The sequence below is a fragment of the Mugil cephalus genome, chromosome 6 (assembly GCF_022458985.1).
Source record: "Mugil cephalus isolate CIBA_MC_2020 chromosome 6, CIBA_Mcephalus_1.1, whole genome shotgun sequence".
Lineage (NCBI taxonomy): Eukaryota > Metazoa > Chordata > Actinopteri > Mugiliformes > Mugilidae > Mugil > Mugil cephalus.
Genome location: NC_061775.1, coordinates 28,116,556 through 28,138,505, shown reverse-complemented (window position 1 = coordinate 28,138,505; position 21,950 = coordinate 28,116,556). Strand labels below are relative to the sequence as shown.

General features: G+C 43.7%; 1 protein-coding gene across 1 annotated transcript; it reads left to right on the top strand.

Moving 5' to 3' along the window:
- The first annotated feature begins 87 nt into the window (after positions 1–87).
- niban1a (niban apoptosis regulator 1a) lies at positions 88–21,488 on the top strand. Its single transcript, XM_047586963.1, has 14 exons — positions 88–762; positions 12,736–12,866; positions 13,794–13,922; positions 14,009–14,123; positions 14,682–14,846; positions 15,141–15,256; positions 16,106–16,210; positions 16,561–16,723; positions 16,857–17,044; positions 18,246–18,392; positions 18,885–19,004; positions 19,212–19,319; positions 19,425–19,536; positions 19,749–21,488. The coding sequence occupies exons 1-14, from the start codon at positions 708–710 to the stop codon at positions 21,083–21,085; spliced, it is 2,991 nt and encodes a 996-aa protein (XP_047442919.1). The 5' UTR covers positions 88–707; the 3' UTR covers positions 21,086–21,488.
- The last annotated feature ends 462 nt before the right edge of the window (positions 21,489–21,950 follow it).

The window sequence follows — 21,950 nt, the reverse complement described above, 5'->3', positions numbered from 1 at the left end:
AAAAGAATTAAGAGGAGGAGAAGAAAAGGAGAAACTGGAGAAGAATAAAGAGAATTTGTGTATTTGAAGATAAAAGGTTTATTGGGACAAAAAAAAAACGTTTAATCCAGAGTTTACACAGATATGAATGAATAATAAGTTTGATATGAGGCGAAGAATAATACTGATAAAGATAAAGTCACCTTTGACCTGTCAGCGTCTTCACACATTAAAACAAAATCAGCTTAAACTGAAACCATCAAAGATGTCAGTACACAAACAAATACAGCCTCCTCCCTTTTAACCTGCACCTCACAGGTTAAAAACTCTCTGAGCTTTAAGGCTGAAGAGAATCTGCATTGAATCAATTCTTATAAATGCATTTAAACAAACACGTTTATCCACGGAGGACACGTGGTTGTGTGGAGGTTAAATACGGAATCAGAAGATTTATTTATTTATGTTAATTAGGGCTACGTCACATAATTACAGCTGCTCTCTGTGACGCGTTTAGGGATAAAAAAAAAAAAGAAGAGGGAGCTCCTTTTTCTGGCGGAGCGTCAGTGAATGAGGAGGGAGGAGGAGGAGCACACTCTCCTCCCTCCTCCTCCCTCCTCTCTCCTCCCTCCTCCTCCCTCCTCCGTCCAGAGCTGCTGCAGACCGATGTGACGGCGTCAGTACCTGAGGACTGAAATCTACCTGTGGATCCTCGCTCCCTGTGCGCAGCCATGGGGATCTCCACGTCCAGTCTGCTGGACGACACCAAGTCCAACTACATCAGAGGTAAAAAAAGACACAGACAGAACACGAGACTAAATCACAAGCGTATTAATAGTAGCAGAGGTAATAATGATGAGGGAAGCATCTGTGCGCGTCTCACTGAGGAGGAAGCGGCTCCGGACGCGGAGAGTCGGTGGCTCAGGTCAAACTTTGTCTCCGGTGTCTCCGGTGTCTCCTCACGGCGTCTCCTCGGTCCCAGCAGCGGGTCGTTTGACGCCAGGCTCCGGATCAGTTCCTGTAGGAAAGTCACATCTGATTCATTTCCCCTCGGAGATGAGAATCTCTGCGCTCTGGAACCTGTCCGACTGGTTCTCTCTTATCTTTCCACGGAAATCTTCTCGAGTCCGTCCGTCCCGAAGAGGACGCGGATCGGGACCTGGTTTAGAAGGACGCGGATCGGGTCCAAACTAAACCCAGATCTGGTTCTCGGTCCCCGCTGAGTCTTCAGGTCCCTCCAGTCCGTCCAGTCCTGCAGGAACGGAGGGAACATGAGAGGGGAATTCGGTCTTTTGTGTCGCCTGTTGCCGGGTGTGTCCACGGGGCGTGTTAACGAGTGGACAGATGATATGTGTGTTGCAGGTGCAGGTGAACAGGTGCTCGTTCAGGGAGGCTCCACAGCTCAGACTGACCCAGAGGAGTCTGTCAGGAAGTCGAGCCTCTCATTTAGGAAAGATGAGCGTGTCTCTATTAGTCATGATAACTTCACACTCTGCTGCTGCAGAGATGTAGGAAAACCAGGAGGATGCACAAAAAAACTTCCTGCAACATCTGAAAGAAATCAGGCTGAACTCATACCTGTCATCTGATTCATGGTTTTTATTCTCTGGGTTCGTTCAGACCTTAAATCAGAACCGTGAGCAGCTGCTTGTTGAGTCATGACCTGGGGAGATGATATATATTTTGGAACAAGCTGTAAAGTCTCGTCTCTGACTCCTCAACATTAACATCTGTCCCGGATCATGAGCTGATCTGGTCTCTAGAGTCCAGGTGAGGACACAGAATGAGTCCTGGTCCCATTAGAGACGTCCCACTCAACCACTAGTGGACATTTAAACCAAAGTGAGAAATAAAAGAGTCTTTCCATCTTGATCCTAAATCTGGATCATGTCAAGTCAGCAACCATGTGTTCATGGTTCTGATCCAACGGGTCCAAAGAGACACAGCAGACGCATTAATGGGAAACACAGACGAACGTTTAGGAATGACTTTTAAATCAGAAATGTAATTTCTGGTTTTTAAATGAGACCCGTTTTTACGAGACAGATATTTACTCGTTAACCAGAAAGCAGCTGCTTGTGTTCATGTTTGTCTCCGTATCTTTTCCTGCATCGTATATTGATCAGGGCGTAGACTCCAAGCGTTCACGGCTTTCTCACTTAAAGCCAAAACAACTGTAGTGTAGTTGTGTTGTGTAGTTGTGTCTGTGTAGAGAAGGTGAAATAAGGGAAGCACCTGCGTATTGTGAAGCTATGTGCATTCAGGTTTCTCTGGAAGGAGCTGGTGTTGTTGACAGATTTTGACAAATTTTTTAGGTGGAACTCTGGTCTGGGTCTGGGAAAAAACATCACCCCCACTCCACCCTCCACCCTCCCAGACTTGGACCAGTTGTGGCATGTCAGCTGGAGGCTTCGTTTGCTGGATTTCATGTATTGTTGGACCGTTTTAGCCAAAGACCAGGGTGCACGGGTGGTTTTTCGATGAATGTTCCTGCTCTGAAACCAAACCCTCGCTGCTGCATCACGTTCTTATTGTGTTCTACTTTATTGCTGCATTTCCAGGAGGATTGTCCGGAGTTAGTCAGAGCTGTTCCATCCTAATGTCTGTAAATGTGCTGGTTAGCTTAGCTTAGCTTAGCTTAGCTTTCACTGGCACATTTAGATTGAAACGGCCAAAGTTTGGATTGTTTTAATTAAAAAAACGACAGAAAGTTTAATTTGAATGTCAGAGTAGCTGCAGAAAAAAACAAAGTTGTTGAGTTTTATGACGACGTTTCATCCCAGTCTTAGGTTTTTATGAGGAACATCTGTGGGTGGTGATACAGTTCACGGTCTAACCTCTGGACCCGATCCATCCTGGGTGATTTAATCACAAGTGACCAGCTTTACGTAAGAATCCGAGACACATTTGACCTCATTCCTTCCAGATTTCAAGTGTGAGAGTTTCTAGTTTCTTTCTAGTTTGTTCCTAAATCTGGATCATGTCTCCAGTACGACCGCGTGTCCCTGGTCCAGGTAGAGATCCATCAGAGGCTGGGGACACATTTTAATGAATACAGAGCAGGTGGGACCTGGAGGTGTGGATCAGGTGAGACCGGATCACCCAGGAGAAGGAGTGAAGGGTTCTGTCGTCCTGGGTCATGTGAAGGGAAATAATAAAAAGTAAAACACCACCACGTCTGCTGCTGTTGCCGTGGTTACAGGACAGGAATGGAGAGAAACGAACCGTCTGATCCTGAGCACGTGTTCGATGAAGCGTGTCTGAAAGGAGCCGGTTCTCGTCGAGGCTGCAGGAAACAGAACCCGGGGCGTCTCTCGGTTTTTCTCTGGGGTCACGTTGCAGCTCGAGGCCCCTTCGAGACACGTCTGCGCTTTGTGTCGTCAGTTTTTCCTGGCTGCCATTTAGTGCCGGGCGAAGGCTCCGAGGCCAAACACAGCGACACTGAGCATCTCTGAGGGAGGAAACATTCCCGTCTGTCAGCGTGCTGCAGTTAAATGTTTGTGGAGGGTGGAGGCTGAGGACGATTCGGTGGCAGTTTCTTAGGGTTGGGTTGGATGGAGCGATGCTGCTGCATGATTCATGAGTTAACCTCAGTTTTGAAGGAGTTCACTGTGTTTTTCTGACTGATGTGATCTGTCCTTTGTGTGACTGTGACAGTGTTTGAGCTGTAGGAGCTAAAATACACAATCCTATGGAGATAAATGCTAATATTAGCACACCTACGCACTTAGCCCTCCATTAACGTACTCATAATATTCTAGTCAATACATCAGTTATCCAAGGCCTGATTAGCTTAGCTTAGTTTAGCTCAGCCTAGCTCAGCCTAGCCTGGCTTAGAGACAGGAAGTTAGATTTAGTGTGCTTACTTGCTTATCCCACTCTTAATTGCGTGGTTAGTTAGCTAACCTAAATTATTACCAATGCTCATCATTCAAAGCTTGAAACCAGGCCTTGATTAGCTTAGCTTAGCTTAGCTTTGATACTTAAAACAGGCATTTTATTGGCATCGTGGAGCTTTCAGCTAAATGCTAATATCAGCCTGATTATTTGCTTATTCCACTATTATTTTTCTAGTTATATCATCAGTTTACCCAAAAGTTTACCTTTAAAGCTGGAATTAGGGCCTGGTTAGCTTAGCTTAGCAACTAAATGCTGTCTTTAAGTTAAATGCTACCATCAGTCTGCTTACTTGCCAATCCTTTTATTAATTCTCTAATAAATTTCTAGTTATATTGTCTTGCCGTCAAAGCTGCAAGCAAGGCCTTAATTAGCTTAGCTTAACTTTGCTTAGCTTAATTTAGAGACTGGATCCAGGATTTGGTTGACACTGTGGAGCTTTAAGCTAAATGCTAATATCAGTCTGCTCACATACTTACCACAGTATTAATAATAGTTTAACCCTAATCCTTCAAAGTGGGACCCAAGGCAGCTTAGCTTAGCAACTGGATGCTTTTTTATTGACGTGTTTTCTTTCATTATAATCAGATACTGATTATTAGTTTTCCAGCTGCATAAAGAGCAGAAACCAACAGACCAGGAGATGTTTGTTTCTGATTTATTTCACCGTTTCTGGCCATGAAGGCAGATTATGACTAAAAATTCATCCGAGTGTCGTACTTTAAATACTTTATCACGGGTTCTTGGAGGCCGTGTTCCTCTAATTGCTCCAACATGTGTCCGCTTAGTTTTATGGCTCCTCTGTAAACTAAAATCTGGCTGCAAACAACTTGTGAGACATAGTTTGGCAGTTTGAGGTTTCAGAAAACTGGGAAAATCCAGAGAAAGGAAATACTGTAACCCATGGATATGTCATATTTTATCAGTAATGACAAAGAGGATCTGAGCGGGGCGTAACCTGTTCGCTGTGCATTACTCATCACTTTAAACTGCTTCATTCAAATGTTCACTCATCAGCCCTGTCAGTGTGCTGCGTTCAGGGACGGTTGTTTCTTAATTCCTGTTAATTGAACCCAAACTGTTGCATCCAGCCATATAAGGTTAGTTTTGGTGTTTGAGACGTTTCCTGGTGTATTGAATGCTGCTGCAGCAGCTGTTCAGATCCTGGCGTTCCCAGCCTTTGTTTTTGCTGTCAGTGTGCCATTCTTCATGCTGTGTCACTCGGCCTCCAGCTGCCATTACACAACCCCTCAGACATTCGGACAAACTCTGAGACTTTTCCACCCTTCTCGTCCGAGTGCTCACAAAGAGAGGAAGCCACTGCAGCGTAGGAAGAAAAGAACCACCTGTTGTTTACTGAGGCCGAGCGAAACCCGTGTTTGAAGATTAGAACAATCAGAGCTGGGGTCAGGAAGCTGTTAGTTTAGCTTAGCATGAGAGCTAGGGGAAATCTGCGGGGCTTTGAGCCAAAAGCTATCATCATCATTTTCTAATGTTCTAGTCAGTTCACACAAGTTATTACCAAAATACATAACAATGATTCAAAGCTGGGACCGAGGCTGGCTTAGCTTAGCTTAGCTTAGCTTAGCTTAGCTTAGCTTAGCTTAGAGACTGGACAAAGCTCCAAATGGTCTTTTTATTGACACTATTAGCCATTAGCTTTTAGCATGCTTACTTGCTTATCCCACTATTCGTTTTTCAGTAAGAGTCAGTTCTTTCAATTGTTTCATGTTTCATATCCCTTAATTTAACCCTTTATAGGGCTCTCACCGAAATGCTTAGAACAGTTATCGTAGGACGTCAGAAAACTGTCTTACTTTGTTCAAACTATTAAAATGTTTCTAATGTTCCTGAGTTGAATCGAGATAAAAGAATGTCTCATATCTGGTTCTGGTCTCATATCTGGTTCTGGTCTCATATCTGGTTCCTGGTCTCATATCTGGTTCTGGTCCCATATCTGGTTCCTGGTCTCATATCTGGTTCTGGTCCTTAAACTGATGTAAACATGTATTTGTCACATTAGAACATCAGAGCTGATTCAGACACTTGTCAACATCATCACATTAGAAACATTAGGACACTTGTTCTTCTTCATGGTTCCTAATAAACCAGGAGGGTTAAAACTGGTACTTTGAGCTAAACTCTTAACTACATGTACATATACATATATTTTTTATACCTGCTGATTTGCACTGTCTGCGTCCGTGTTTGTTTGTAATAATATGTTTCCTATATTTGATTCTTTAGTCCACACACATGTGCTCTGTGTGCACTGTCTCTGCTGCTGTTAACAATGAGGATTTCCCCATTGTGGGATGAATAAAGGCAGATCTCATCTCATCGTTTCTTAAATGATAACACCAACTTGTTTGGACTGAACCAGAACCTGTATTAGTAGCAGCGTATCTAACAGGATGATCTATTAACTGTCTGTCAGCGCTCCGTGGAGATGACTTATGCGCTAATAATGCTAATAATGTGTATTTATATAACAGAGGCTGCTCTCCAGCTGAACACATGCTCCCAGGTTGTTGCTGGTGTACATTCTGTATGTACGTCATCCGTCAGTGATGTCAAACAGGCTCTGCAGCTCCTTAAAGCCTCTGACAGACGGATGACTTTACGACTGTTTAAAGAAAGTTTAAAGAAACCCGGGAGGAATCACAGCGGGCCTGAAACACCTGCCCAGACTGAAGTCTCTAAAGTCTTCAAATGCGAAAATTCAAACGACCAGAAATATTATTTACACAATTTAAAATTTGCGTGAATGCAAACACACTTGTGTCATTTCCCTTTACAAATAAACTTGATTTACATAAACCAGATCATTTCTTTTCCTGTGGCTCTGACTTGTTGAAATACAGGTGGACAGAATGTTAGCGGCTCTATGTGACTCTGGTTAGAGCTAAATGCTAAGCTAAGCCAACATAAAAACCAAACAGACACCATCAGACATCGGCGCCATGTTGCTGGTGGATGTTCTGTGGGTGGTGATTGTTCTGATGGAGGATCAGTGAGATGCTCTGGGAGCTGTTTGGAGGTCGAATCGGCTCCTTTGGTTTCGTTTCGGTTTGTTTCGTGGACTCGGGATCCTTGTTTTCCCAGCGGACAGCGGAGCCTTTATCGTGCAGACTTTTATTTTAGCTTAATCACTTCCTGGTTTGACGTTTCCTCTCGTGTGGACGCTGACGTTTACAGTTTGTTTCCACAAGGAATCACAAGCTTTGAAACTCTGTTGTTCTTGTTTTCTACGTTTGTGATGAGGATTATTTCCAGAGGATTAAATGTTTCTGGACCAAAGAGTCCAGTCGCTGCAGCGTATTTATTTCTGACTTCAGACTCATTGTGGTTTGTACCTTTGCACATGTCAGTGTCACACAACTCCACCCCCGTCCAACATTTTTCTGCCTTGCAGTGACTTGCTTTGCATGTCGAGTATTTCCTGACTGACGACACAGAAGCTTCACATTTTACTGGAGTTTCTGCGATTCTTTACAGTTTCTAAATATTTGCACATTCGTCTGCTTCAATATGTTCTTTTAAACTAGTTTTTCTTTGAAGAGGTTCTTGGCGACTTGGTGAATGATTCCTTGTGGAAACGTCATTGGGCTCTCAGGGTCCTTCTGTGTTTGCTCACGTGTGCTTGCATGTTTGCATGAAAAACGTGACCGACATGTGCTGACATGCTAATGCTACACGCACAAAGACCTTTTGAGCTCTTTGTTGTCACCTTTAAATTCCTCCCTGGTGATTTGTGCTTAAAGGTTTTTGTAACCCTCAAAAGTTTTTGCATTTTTTCATAAAAATGATTCGAAACATCAACAGAAGTCCTGAAAGTCGACAAAGACAAAAAACAGACACGTTATTAATATTAGTAATATTACGTATTAGTGTATTTGCCTGGAAAATGCACCAATATTACATATCTGTGAGGTGAAAATAAAAGTTAACCTCTAGGATTATAGTCTTATCGCCTTATGATCAACTTTTTGTCTCTTTGTTGTTGTCTCAAGTCTCTTGTCTTTAAATTTTTCTTTAAAATTATTTAAATAACATCAACAGATTGTCTCACAAATCCTGAAAGTTGACAAAGAAAACCCAGTAAAACAGATAAAAGTGAAATATTACATATCAGAGAGGTGCAACTATATGATCACATGTTCATTTCCACGTCAAATCAGACTCATGTGTTTAGAAGAGTTTAGTTTAAATAAATCTGGATTTTGTCTCAACATGTTTGTGGCTGAGCAGCAGAAATGTTTAGTCACTGCTCAAAGTGGATCACAGATATGAACAAATGATTACACAAGCCCAACATTTGTCTTTTATGTGTTTGTTTGGAATCTCTTTGTCTAATTCCAGGACTGAAAATCTCTTGATGTTTTTATGCAGAAATTCTAAAGGACGAAAAAAAAAACTGTATTTTACCTGCAAGATAAATTGAGATTAATTTAAGGACCACCCTCACACACAGGACTGAATCATGGGAGTAAACTGTGGGAAGAGTCACACACGTGTGAAAGAATAATGGGTGGAAGTGGATTAACAGTAATCACAGGGCTGTGGTGAGATGGAGGCACAATGTGATGTCTGACTGGAGTCGAGAGAAATGAGGAACGCCGCTGTTGTTGGTCGTATTGACGTTTTCTAAGATGCTGATTCCCGTTTGTTCACATCAACAAACGATTCTTCTACTTCTACAAATGTTAGTCATGGAGTTCCTCAGGGTTCTGTGTGAGGACCAATGCTTTTCATAATCTCCATGCTTCCTTGAGGCCATATATCATCAGGAAACACTGCATAAATGTACGTTTCTATGCAGATGACATTCAGCTAAACTTTTCTCTATAACAGATGTGTAAACAGGGAAGTTGTTGAGTTTGTGGCGTCTCGATAAAATAATTTAGCAAAGGCTGAAAACCTTCCAGATCTCTTTATATCTCCTCCTGTTAAATTACAGCGTCCACATTCTGTCCCTATTGTTGAGATTAATGGAAAATGAAATGTATTTCAAGACCAAAAGCTCAACTTCCTGCAGCTTTCCAGTATTTATTATTTCAACCAAAAATCTATTAAAAAATAAAGAGCGTTTAATATTTTTTATGAATGTGTGTACAGAAAAGGACATACCAGGGCACCTTGGTGTCAGCATTAAACATGTTTGTATACACCATTAAATTTGTATATTTTTATGAACAAAATGATTACAAAATAAATAGACAAATAAATAAGATAAAATTGTTGTATACAAAAATTGTATAAAAATTGTATACACAGTAACCACGAACACTGGAATAAATAAAAATAAATAAATAAAGGGAGGAAAAAAGAGAAAATACAATAAATAAATAAAGTAAAATAAAAAAAATGAAAAAATGGAAGGGGTGGGCATTACGCTGTCACAAAAAAAACCCCCAAAAAAACGTAAATGTTGCCATTTCTTGTAGAATTCGTTCAAGTTTCCCATTCTTTAATATCTAATTTCTCTATTTTTAATAAAAAGACTCTTTAGGTCGTTGTGTAATTTAAATAAGGAGGTGGAAGAGCAGGTCTCTCTAGTGAAACTCTAATGCGTTTGTAGTCCTGCTCACTCCCTGAACACAAACTCATAGTTCACATACCAGCACAGGCCAGAGAGAGTTTCTAAAAGGCTTGAGCTTCTCTTCTGTCTATGACTTTAGCCACAGACAACATTGTCGTCATTGTGTGATTTAATGTGAAACCAGAGCTCTGTGTTCAGGGTTTGGTGTTGTGGGTTTACGTTGTTGGCATCTGGGTGTGGCTCGGCAGGTTTCATGTTGGCGTTCATGTGTAACAGGTGTAACAGGTGTGTCTCAGTCTCTCATTGTCCTGCAGCTGATCCATGACTGAAACCCACACAGGCTGTGGAGACGGGAACACAACCGACACACAACCAACACACAACCAACACACAACCCACGAGCAAACAGAGGAGCTCAGATACAAGACGATCAGAATAAACCGTGGAAACATTTCTTCATCAGTAGCTTAGCGAGCTAGCTTAGCATCACGCCCTGGAGCTACAGCAGGAAACGTGCTGCCATTTAAATGAGTTTTATGATTCTGCTACTTGTCGCTGTTTGTTTCAGATTCTGTTTTCTTCTAACATCCTGATCTCGTGGGTCCGAGAAAAGATCAGAGAAAAAACATGATACAATATCCTTCCTTCCTTCCTTCCTTCCTTCCTTCCTTCCTTCCTTCCTTGTGTTCCTTCCTTGTGTCCCTGGTTCTGGTCCAGTGGTAGGTAGAGATCCATCAGAGGCAGAAGCTGATACAATATTCTACTGACCACATGGTGGCGCTGCTGCTGATTCACACACAGACTGAGACCAGATCTGGATTTAAAATGTGAGCAAAGAAAGTTCCTCAGGTTGTTTGTTGTGTTTTTCGTGAACGTTGAACCTTAGAGGAGAATCAGTGGACGTACTTTACATAAACAGACGTCAACTCGATTCAAATCAGATCCTGAGTCTGAACCGAGATGAACTCAGCGTCCTCCTCCTCCTCCTCCTCCTCCTCCTCCTCCTCCTCCTCCTCCTGGAGTTAGAGAAGAGATGGAGGGTATTTTAACAGAAACCGTCTGTGTGTTGTGGAGCTGGCAGACAGAACAACGAAGCCTCTGAAGGACCGAATGAATCCACTCCTCTCTGGGCTGGAGAGGAAGAAAACTGTGTCTGTAGGATGAAGCCTGCAGCTGATTTTTAATTTTTATGATCCTCTCCCGAGTGTTTCACGTCTTCATGGGGAAATGCTGCAGTTTACATCACAGTCCGTTATATAAACCGTGCTTGTTTCAGAGTATGTGGAGGCTCCGGGGATACAGGCTGCTTCACGTCCACATTTGTTTGAATATACGTTCAGTTTGAGCCACGTGTTTGTGATCACTGACATGCTTCCAGCTCTAATTTGATAATATTTACATTAAAATACAGATTTCCAATGTTTTTAGTGGATATATTTAGTCTGAGGCAACTACAGCATCTTTGGCCAAACTTAATGTTTCATTTATTGTTTGTTTAAGGACTTTTTTGAGTTCATCATTGCCTCATCCCAACCTATACGTTACCACAGAGACTCTAACATCAACAATGATTCTTCTACTTCCACAAACGTTAGTCATGGAGTTCCTCAGGGTTCTGTGTGAGGACCAATGTTTTTCACAGTATACATGCTTCCTTGAGGTGATATATCATCAGGAAACACTGCATAAATGTACGTTTCTATGCAGACGACATCCAGCTACATGTATCAATGGAGCCAGATGAAACAAATCTAACTTAAAGCACAGATGGAAAACATCAGATTTCCACTTCTACAAGCATTAGTTATGGGGTTCCTCAGGGTTCTGTGTGAGGACCAGTGCTTTACATATAATAAAAACTTTTCTTTGTCCATATATTACCAAGAAATGCTGCATATATTTACATTTCTATGCAGATGACGCGCAGCAATATACAAATATGTTAATCTGACTTCAAATGTGCCCTTGGAGACATAAAGGCTTCAAAACTTTCTGCTTTTAAACTCAGACAAAATATTTAAGCCCTGATAGATAAAATTAAATTGAATTAAATCGTGCATGTCGATGTTAAGTTCCTGCAACTTTGTAGCCGTTGATATACGGGAACCTAGCAAGAAACAGAAAGGTCCCTTTGCCATCTTTGTTTCCTCCCTAAACACCAGACAAACACCAGAGTCTGACAAATCTAAATACCACAACTGTTTAAGATCCCAGGACTAAAACGCGTCTAAACTTTTAGATGTAGATCTCGGTCCCACCTGCAGGTTATTGAAAGTGACTAGAAAGGCTAAGGTAGTTCAGGACATAACTCAACTTTAATCGAATCAAGTTGACAAAACCAATGAAGATGCTGGTTGGAATTCGGTCAAGGATTCAAATAAAACCACAGAAGAGCTTTGGATTCAAATGTCTGTGGATGAATCAGCAGCCTTAACCTCTAGCCGAGAAAACCCTCCGACCATGGAGCTGCCTCCAGAGCAGAGTTGGTGAAACTGAAGGATGTGATCAGGAGAGGAAAGGCCTCATCAGGAGGAGACGTTCTGACCTTTAAACACTTCCTTGTATAGGATGGAGGAAAAAACAAGGAGTTCCCCTGAGATGCCCAATAAACGACCTGAAAACATCCAGGAGACTTTTAAATACCTGAAGCTAAACGTGTGTCTTCATTTGAAACCAATGCACGTTTAAGGTTTTATTATGGTTTGGAGCAAATGGATTAAAGAGAAATAAACTCAACTCAAGATGTTTATGTATTCTTATTCTCTTAAAACTTAGTTTTAAAGATCGTATTTACACTCTGGATGAGTGAATGATGATAAATGATTACGTACCTCTGTCTTATTTACTATTTTAAACCCTCTACATAAACCATTATAGTACCTGTGTTTAAAAAGGGGTCAATGACATTTTGGTGTCTGAGTGTATTATTTGATCAATGCATTTCATGTATCACTTCATTCTTTAAAACCTGTTTAGTTTTAACGTATCTTCATTAGCAGTTTGTGCAGCTTCAAACACCTCCTCCTCCTCCTCCTCCTCCTCCTCCTCTCTCTCCTCCTCCTCCTCCTCCTCCTCCTCCTCCTCCTCCTCCTCCTCCTCCTCCTCCTCCCCTTCCTTCCCAGGAAACTGAATCTCTGACCTTCTTTAACAGGAATGAGTGAAATGTGAGCAGCCCTTCTTTCTTTCTTTCTTTCTTTCTTTCTTTCTTTCTTTCTTTCTATCACTGCCTGATGCTACGTTAGCATTAGCATCAGCTGGCCCAGATTGATCCTCTAGTTTCGTGACGTTGACGTCCTCCGTTCTCTCTCCTGTTGTTGCAGCCGAGGCCGAGGCCGAGCTGAAGGACTTCAGTCCCTACTACAGGAAACAGTTCTCGGTGGCTCGCTTCGCTCAGGTGGAAGACGACCTGGAACAGAACAAGCAGAAGATCACACAGCTGCTCAAACAGAGGGTACGTCGTCTTTCATTCAGAATAAATCATCAGTCAGAGGTTTGGCTCCAGAAGCAGGACGCTACGATTCTTACGATCAGTAGAAGCCTCTAGTTTAAAGAGAGGTTCATCAGTTTAAAGCAGCACACACACACACACACACACACACACACGAGACAAACAGAAACAATATCAACAAGCAATAGAATAAAAAAAGGAAAACGGTTTCTTCATTCATCTTAGTGCATCAAAAACTGTTTTGGTCATTTCCCTTTTTTGAGCATTTTCAAGAGACCGAGATCATTTATTTTTTATTGAACACAAATTAATGTTAGATTTCAACAAATCAAAAATCAATAACACAAAATTTAAAAAGATAAAATAAAAGTGCAGTTGTGCCGTCACATCAAAAAACAAAAGAAAAGAGAATAATGAAACACTGTTTTAGTCGCTTGCAAATAAAAAAAAAACAACAAAAAACAACAAAGCTAATGCATTTGTCAAAACAGGTGACTAGTTTTTTTTCCTAAATAAGTTTCATCTTGAATAGAAACTAAGGATCATAGTCTTTGATAAAATATTCTGCAGATTCACTTGGACTCTGACTGGTACAGACTTCATTGATAAATAGTTTATTGTTAAAATAAAAGAATGAAACAAACGTAAGAATAAACACAAACAGTCTCGTCTTGTTTGAGACGTGAAGTTAAATACGATCCAGCTCCGTCTTCACAAATCACATCAAGCAAAACATTTTTTACGTGTTGTTAAATCTAATAAACAAAAACTTAATGAACCGTGAAGAGTTTAAAAAAAATGCTTAGAATCATTTTTATAATAATCAGTAAAGGATGTTTTTAAGCGCTGTTCATTCTCCAGGTTGTTTAAAGTTAAACATTGATCTGAAGTTAAATTCCCTCCGTCTCATTCGTGACCCTGTGATTCCAGGAGGCTCCACAAGAGGGCGAGGTTCTGTACGAGGAGGCCGTGCTGTACTTCGATGACACCAGGAAGTGGAGGGACAGGTACGTGGTGGTGAGAGCCAACTACTGCCTGGAGTGTCACGACAGCCTGGAGGTGAGAACACGTTTCAGATCCACGATCAACTTCATCATCTTCATCATCTTCATCATCTTCATCATCATCATCTTCTTCTTCTGCAGACTTTCGTTAAAGGAGTTCCTCCGCGCCACAAGCTGCTGCCTACAGGGGGCACTGTCCTGACCACGGAGGAGAGCTACATGAACATGGTGGATAAATGTTTCCCTGACGACAGCGGTGAGTTAAACATCAGGTTCATTCAGTTTTGGGTCTCAAATGTAGAAATATTTATTAAAGCTGAATCAAACACAACAAACACACTGAGATCTCTTATATTTATCTATATATGGTCTCACCTGCTCATAGTTTCCATCTGATATGAATCAACCTCTTATATTTATATATGTATATTTATTCTACATGCATTTATACAGTTTCTGCAGGTTTGAAGACTTTATCAGGTTCAATTTAAAACTTACACCAAGTATGAAAAAACAATAAATTTAAAGTCGTTCCAACCTGGACTGAACTCTGGGCTCCACTTCCTGGTCTCATTTGTAGTTTTATTTCTGCTGATATTTAATACAGAACTACAGCATCGAACTGTGAACGGCACCAACACAAATGAAACGTTAGTAAACGGACGAACGGATAAATGTCAACAATCTGCTCAGATTTAAGACGTTTTAAGGCCTTAAACTGTGATTATTGAAAGAGTTTGAAGACTCAGCAGAAACCCTGTTTGTACTCCTGCACACATGGAATGATGATAAATCTGGTCTGGTCTGGTTCCAGGTGTGAAGGAGGACTTTGCTCCACCTCTGTCTGGGATGCCGGGACAGTTTCCAGTTTACCTCCGTCTCCCGTACAGGAGGGACTCGTACTTCTGCTTCAGGCAGGAGGCCAAGCAGGCGGCTTTCCTCTCCATCCTGTCAGACTGCATCCGACACCAGAACCAAGGTTTGCTCTTTACTGTCGCATTGAGTCTTTAGATTCGAGGTATCAAGACATTTAAAGGGTTAAAATCCTGAAAACCATTTACATTTCTGTGTTTTTGAACCAGTCTGAGGCTTTTACGGCTGTTTAGTTTCTTTTTTTTTCCAGCCGAGGGTAAATTTGAATCAATCACTTCATCCGTCAGATAAAGGAGATGCAGACTCTGCAGCAGACAGTTGCCGCGGTAACGGCCCGGCCCCACCAGGAGACGAGGAGTTTGGTTTTAACGTTTTAATTCTCCTCCTGTTTGTGCGTCAGACTTCCTGAAGAAGAAGACGTGTGAGGTCCAGGCCTTCCTCAAAGCCATCCAGCTCTACCGGCAGGACAGAGGCAAATATGAGACCTGGGACATGTTGATAGGAAGCGACGTCAGGGTATGACTCTCCATCCCAACACGCCTGCTTTAACACTGAACAAGAAACATCTCAGTCTTTAAAATCTTAAAACAGATTTTCATACGTGCAGGAGCCCAAGAATTCATTCATTTATTGTGTTCAATGCAGATTTATACTTAGTTTGTAGTTTTACTTTTATTTTTCTGAGCTGTGCATCAATATCTCGTTTCCTGACAACAATAAAAATCAATCTGAGTCTAGAACAAAGTAAAGACGTTTGCAGAATAAACAGAGTTGAATAATAAATCATTTTCCAACAGTAATTATAAAGTTTAGATAGAAAATAACAGCCACACATAATGAAAAGGTCAGATAATAAGTAAATAACAGGTAAAAAGTCAACAAAGACACTGAGATCTCTTCTATTTATTTATTCATGAGAATTATTAGAGCATTAATAATGACAGTGGTGATGATTAAAGTGCACAGGACAGACTGTGGAACTGGTTCATCAGCAGATTATCTGGATCTTCTGTTTAAACCAAGTTAAATTTGTGATAATCTGGTGACGTTACGCTACGTTACTAATAAACTGTCCACGTTAAAGGACGTTTACATGAGAGACAGAGCTGGAAAACAGACATGTGAGTGGAGGAGACGAAATATCATCGGACCAATCAGAACGCTTGGGGGCGGGGCTTAACGTGGCCATAGACAGAAGAGTAAAAGTAGCAAAGAAGGAAGGAAAATGAAGGGAAGGTGGGATGGAAGGAAATATAGAAGGAAGTGATGGAAAGGAGGGAATGAGGGAGAGAAGGAGGAAAAGGGAGGAAGGCTAATGCCTTTAAATGAACAAGTAACTGAACGAATGAATGAATGAATGTGCAGGTGATGGCCAACCTGGTGATGGAGAAGCTGCTTCCGTCTCTGGAGAAAGAAATGCTGCCTGGACTCAAGGCCAAGAAGACGGAGAAGAAGAGAGTTTGGTTCGCTGTGAGTCTTTTTTTATTTTCTGATGATGATGATGGAACAAACGGAGTCGATCAGATTAATCTCAGATTAATTCATGTTTATTGATGCGCTGACGAACACACTCCAGGAAGGAGAGAAAATATCTGCACTGAACGAGTCGATCAACACTTGTCAACATCATCACATTAGAAACATCAGGACACTTGTTCTTCTTCATGGTTCCTAATAAACCAGATCAGAGGGGGGACCTTGTAGACCACATTAGACCCTGATCTTCTCTGATTGGCTCAATGAAAACCACCTGACAGTAAACCTCACCCTGCTTCCTAAATGCCTCCTACCTGACAGTCGGTGGTTTGCTCTTTGCTCAGACGGTGGAGGCGGCCTACATCCTGGTCCAGGAGCACCTGCTGGACGGGCTGGCGGCTCTGAAGGAGGAGTGTCGGACGTGGGTCCGGCAGCAGGAGGTTCAGATCCACTCGGACATGGACCAGATCCTGAACTCCAGGCGGCAGCTGGAGGAAACCATCAGAGGTGCTGATCTCACCTTAAGCTCTAGCTCAGGAAACCGTCCTCTCTCTCGGTCACGTCTGATCATGACGCACTGGTCATGAATGTGGTGGGACGAGGGTATAAAATCCTAAACAAACGTCCGTCCTTCCTGCAGCTAAAGTGTCGGAGCCGGTGGAGAAGTTGTGCTCGGAGGCGGTGCATCCGTACCTGGGCTCCGTCCTGGAGGAACTCATGGGCCCCATCAGCTCCGGCTTCGACGAGGGACGGCAGCTCAGCGAGGGCATGATGGACCAGGTCTGTGAGGACGTCCAGCAGGGCGGCGACAGCGAGCTGATCAAACAGGTTTGTTTTATCTCCTGCGACGTGAACTTCTCCTGCACATTTTCCCAGAACAGCTGGAACTTTCAGTATCTGGTGTTTAAGTGTAATAACGGTTTGAAATGAAAGAGGAAGAGACACGGGAGAAATTACCGTAATGACAACGTCTCAGCTCTCAGAGAGACGCTGAGCAAACTGTGATTACAGGGATCCGAGCCGAGCCGAGCCGAGCTAAGCTAAGCTAAGCTAAGCTAAGCTACTTCTAGTGGAAGTGACGTCACGTTTAACACCACACAGACACACAAAGCGCACAACAATGGAGGGGGAGAAAGACGAGTGTTTTCAAGCTGGAAATATCTCATTAATATGATGAATATCTGAACCTGCTCATACTTCAGTCACTGGAGGTGATGTAGAAACACAGTGACAGTAACTAAACTACTGAGTCATGGAAACACAACAAACCTTATGAAACACAAACACAGAACACGAGACATTTATGATGAGGACAGAAGAGAACAGGGTCACAATGAAGATGAAAGGTTTCAGTTTATAGTTCTTAACAGTTTAACAATTTAATGATCTTATTATTTTACTCGTTTCTTTTTTAGCCTTTGAAACAGCATTTACACATATTTTGTGTAATGAACAGGAAATGTTGTGTTTTATATTAAAGGCAACATTCAGTAAACTAATCAGTAAAGTAACTACGCATAATTATGTTCTGATTAACTGACAGATTGAAACTGTCAAGAATTTAGTTTTGTTGTTTTTTCTCATAAACAATAAACAACATTTACCAATGAAAATAACGATGCAACTAATTGCATTTATTAAGAAATGCCATTTTTTTAAAGGATAATTAAACTTAAATGGACTAAAACAAATGGAAAAAGTCTGGAGTTATTATTGGGTTAAATATTGATATTTTTAAATCCCATCTCAAACCCGTGTTCCTACGTCCTACGTCTGACTGACTCTACACTTTTATTTCTCTTTTCACCTTTTCAGTATCTTATATTTGTAGTTTTTTTTAATGCCCTTGATGTCTGTTATTCATTTTAAACCCCGTCTTACTTTATACGGTGTCCTTGGATGTTTTATAAGTAAAACCGATTATTGTTCTGGTGCTGGTCTGGGATCATATTGGTGCTGAATGAACCTGGACCCTGAACTAGAGCGAGTCTGGTCTGAATCCTCTAAAGTGTCCCACTCCGTCTCTCAGGCTTTGGCCAAGATGGCGAAACCGAACCTGCTGAGCTGCTACCAGAGGATCAGTTCTCTGCAGGAGAAGCTGCCGGACCTGCAGGAGAGATTTGGCTTCAGCAACGTCCTGGGACTGATCCACAGCGCCCAGATAGACCTGCAGCAGGTACCGAGTCCGGGTCAGGGATGGAAACGGTGCCGGTGCTTCAAGAAGGAAAACTCACAAAGTTTGTCCAAAAACGGTGCCTTTTTATTTTTAAGGTATTTAGTAACATGAATATTAATTTAAATAGAAAAATTGAATTCATAATGATCCTGATAGAAACAGAGGCACCGTTAGCATCACGTTAGCATCAGCAACCATTAGCATCAGCACCGTTAGCATCAGCACCGTTAGCATCAGCACCCATTAGCACCAGCACCGTTAGCATCAGCACCGTTAGCATCACGTTAGCATCTAACTGAGACCGGACGTCCCGTTGACGTCCGTCCTGGGACCAAACCATCAGATCTGAGTCTCAGGTTTTGGAAGCAGAGAAATGATCGACTGATAAATAAATGAAATGGATCTGAAAAAGCTGCAGAGGAGGAGGAGGTGAGTGAAGGAGGAGGTCGTCTGATGGCTTCCTCCTTCACTGACCTCCTCGTCTCCTTCCAGCTGATGGAGAACGCCTCCTTCACCTTCGAGCAGCTCCTCTTTAAAGCCCTGAAGGACCATCCGGACCACCTGGACCAGGTCTGCTCCTCCATCCAGAAGAACAAACACCGAGTCCTCAAGGTCTGTGGCCTCCTCCTCCTCCTCCTCCACCTCCTCCCTTTTAATTTTCCTCCATCTTCCTACTCCTCCACCTCATCCTCCTCCTTCTGTCTCCTCCTTCTCCCCCATCTTTTTTTATGTCCTCCTTCTATCTACCCAACATCCTTGATCTCCTTGTACCCCCCCATCTCCTCCTCCATGACCTCCTCCTCCTTCTCCTCCTCGCAGCAATATGACTATGACAGCAGCTCAGTGAGGAAGAGGATCTTTGAGGAGGCGCTGGTCTCCATCACGCTGCCGTTCATCAAGAAGAACCTGGCTCCCTCCCTCACAGCGGTAAGAACCTCCTCCTCCTCCTCTCGTTGTCTTTCACCTCCTAAAACCAGACCTGTTTAACCTGGACCTCCTTTCTGGTCTCCTCCTCCTCCTCCTCCTCCCCAGGAGCTCCAGGCTCTGGACCAGTCCGTCTACTCCGACCACTCCTCCTTCATCCACGTGGAGAACGTCTACGAGAGCCTCCTCCTGCAGAGTCTGGACAAGGAGGTCACCAAAGGTACAACACTGCTCTCCTCCTCCTCCTCCTCCATCTCCTCCATCACCTCCCTCTCTTTCTCTTTCATCCTCCTTCCATCTTCACTTCATCACCTCCTCCTTCTTGCTCCTCCTCCTGCTTCTCTTCCTCCTTTATTGTCCTACATTTCCTCCACCTCCTCTCTTCATGCTCCTCCTGCTGCTCCTCTAACGTTGTCCTCCTGGTGTCTCCAGTGGTGAAGGAGGCAGCGACCCTGAGGAGGTACAACCTGTTCTCAGACAGTCGGGACCTGACCAGTCAGTCCAGCCGCTCCTCCCTGTCCTCCCCCTCCGTGTCCACCCCCAGCAGCCCCTCCATGGCGCTGGCCTCCCCCTCCCAGCGCTCCTCCCAGCCCCCGTCTCCTCTGGCCGTCAACGGCCTGAACCACGGGGCTCACAAGGAGGAGGACGCCGCGCCGATGGAGACGGTCCAGCAGGAGGAGGAGGAGGAGAAGAGCCCGGCTAGAGAGGAGGAGACGCAGGAACCAGAGGCTCTGATCCACCAAGGAGGAGGAGAAGAAGAAGTGTTTAACGTCCAGACAGGAGGAGAAGAGGAGGAGAAAACTGAGACACAAAACTTACAAGCTTCAGAACTGATCAGTTCAGAAACTACAGAGACCAGCGCCCCTGCTCCTGCTCCTGCTCCTGGTTCTGCTCCTGCACCTGCTCCTGCTCCTGCTCCTGCTCCTGGTCCTGGTCCTGGTCCTGCTCCTGGTCCTGCTCCTGCACCTGCTCCTGCTCCTGCTCCTGGTTCTGCTCCTGCACCTGGTTCTGCTCCTGGTTCTGCTCCTGGTTCTGCTCCTGCACCTGCTCCTGCTCCTGCTCCTGGTTCTGCTCCTGCTCCTGCTCCTGGTCCTGCTCCTGGTCCTGGTCCTGCTCCTGGTCCTGGTTCTGCTCCTGCAGAACCTCCTTCTGAGGAGACTGGACTCCAGACTCTGTGTGAGAGCTCACAGGTGAAGTCAGAGGCGCCTCCTAGTGGTGATCTACCTGCAGACGTCTGCATCCTGGACCCAGAACCAGTTCCAGAACCGGGACCAGAACCAGAACCAGAACCAGCCTCAGACCCGGACTCTCTGGACGTGTCGGTGGGGAGCGGGTCCGTCCCCTCAGACCTGGAGTCCACAGACGACGTCTCCCTGACCTCCGACGTCCCGGAGAACGAGGCCGGCGTCGGCAAAGAGGACGCGTCTGAGGACAAAACCACCAGCGATGAGACGACCCCATCGGTCCAGACGGAGGAGGAGGAGGCAGGAGACGTGGGAGGAGACGACGTGGAGACATCAGGGCAGCAGGAGGAGGAGGAGGAGGCAGGAGACGTGGGAGGAGACGACGTGGAGACATCAGGGCAGCAGGAGGAGGCAGGAGACGCTACTAAAGCGTCTCCACCAACGTCTCCGCCTGCTGAGACGTCCTCCAGTCCCGAGGCCCGGCCCCTGGACTGCATCAAGGAGATCCGGGACCTGGTGGTGGAGGTGATCGAGGTGGAGGAGCTGGTGCAGCGTTACCCCGACGGAGTTCCCAAGGAGGAGTGAAACTAAACCTGAACCTGAACCCGAACCCGAACCCGAATCTCTTCACGCATGCATGACACCACGCTACATTATTTATATGATCCAACATGTACAAACGTTTTAGAAGAATTATTTTATCATGAAGAAGTTTCTGGAAAGGCGTCTCTTAAAGGAGGATGTGATGTGAGGGAGTTAGCTTAGCTTAGCTTAGCAGACCAACTAAACAAACATAAGCTTTAGAGGTGGTGGTAGGATACATGGAACTTTAAAACTGGACCAGGATACTGCTTTTCTTTCTACTTTCAGTCTTTATGCTAAGCTAAGCTAACCCTGTCCTAACTCTAGGACTTTCAGTCTTTATGCTAAGCTAAGCTAACCCTGTCCTGACTCTAGGACTTTCAGTCTTTATGCTAAGCTAAGCTAAGCTAAGCTAACCCTGTCCTGACTCTAGGACTTTCAGTCTTTATGCTAAGCTAAGCTAACCCTGTCCTGACTCTAGGACTTTCAGTCTTTATGCTAAGCTAAGCTAACCCTGTCCTGACTCTAGGACTTTCAGTCTTTATGCTAAGCTAAGCTAACCCTGTTGTGACTCTAGGACTTTCAGTCTTTATGCTAAGCTAAGCTAACCCTGTTCTGACTCTAGGACTTTCAGTCTTTATGCTAAGCTAAGCTAAGCGGTTTGAGACATTTTAGAAATCAGTGTCAGATGATTTTTTTTTTGTTTTTAAATATATTTTGACCAAATCGATTCTAAAGCTGAACTACACATCATTTCTACTAAATGTGAGTTTTCTTTCCTAAATGAGAAGCAGAGTGCCTTCACCGTACCTCCACGTAGCCTCCGCGTGCCTTACGTCCGTTGGGATGCGGTTGCCGTAGCGACCAC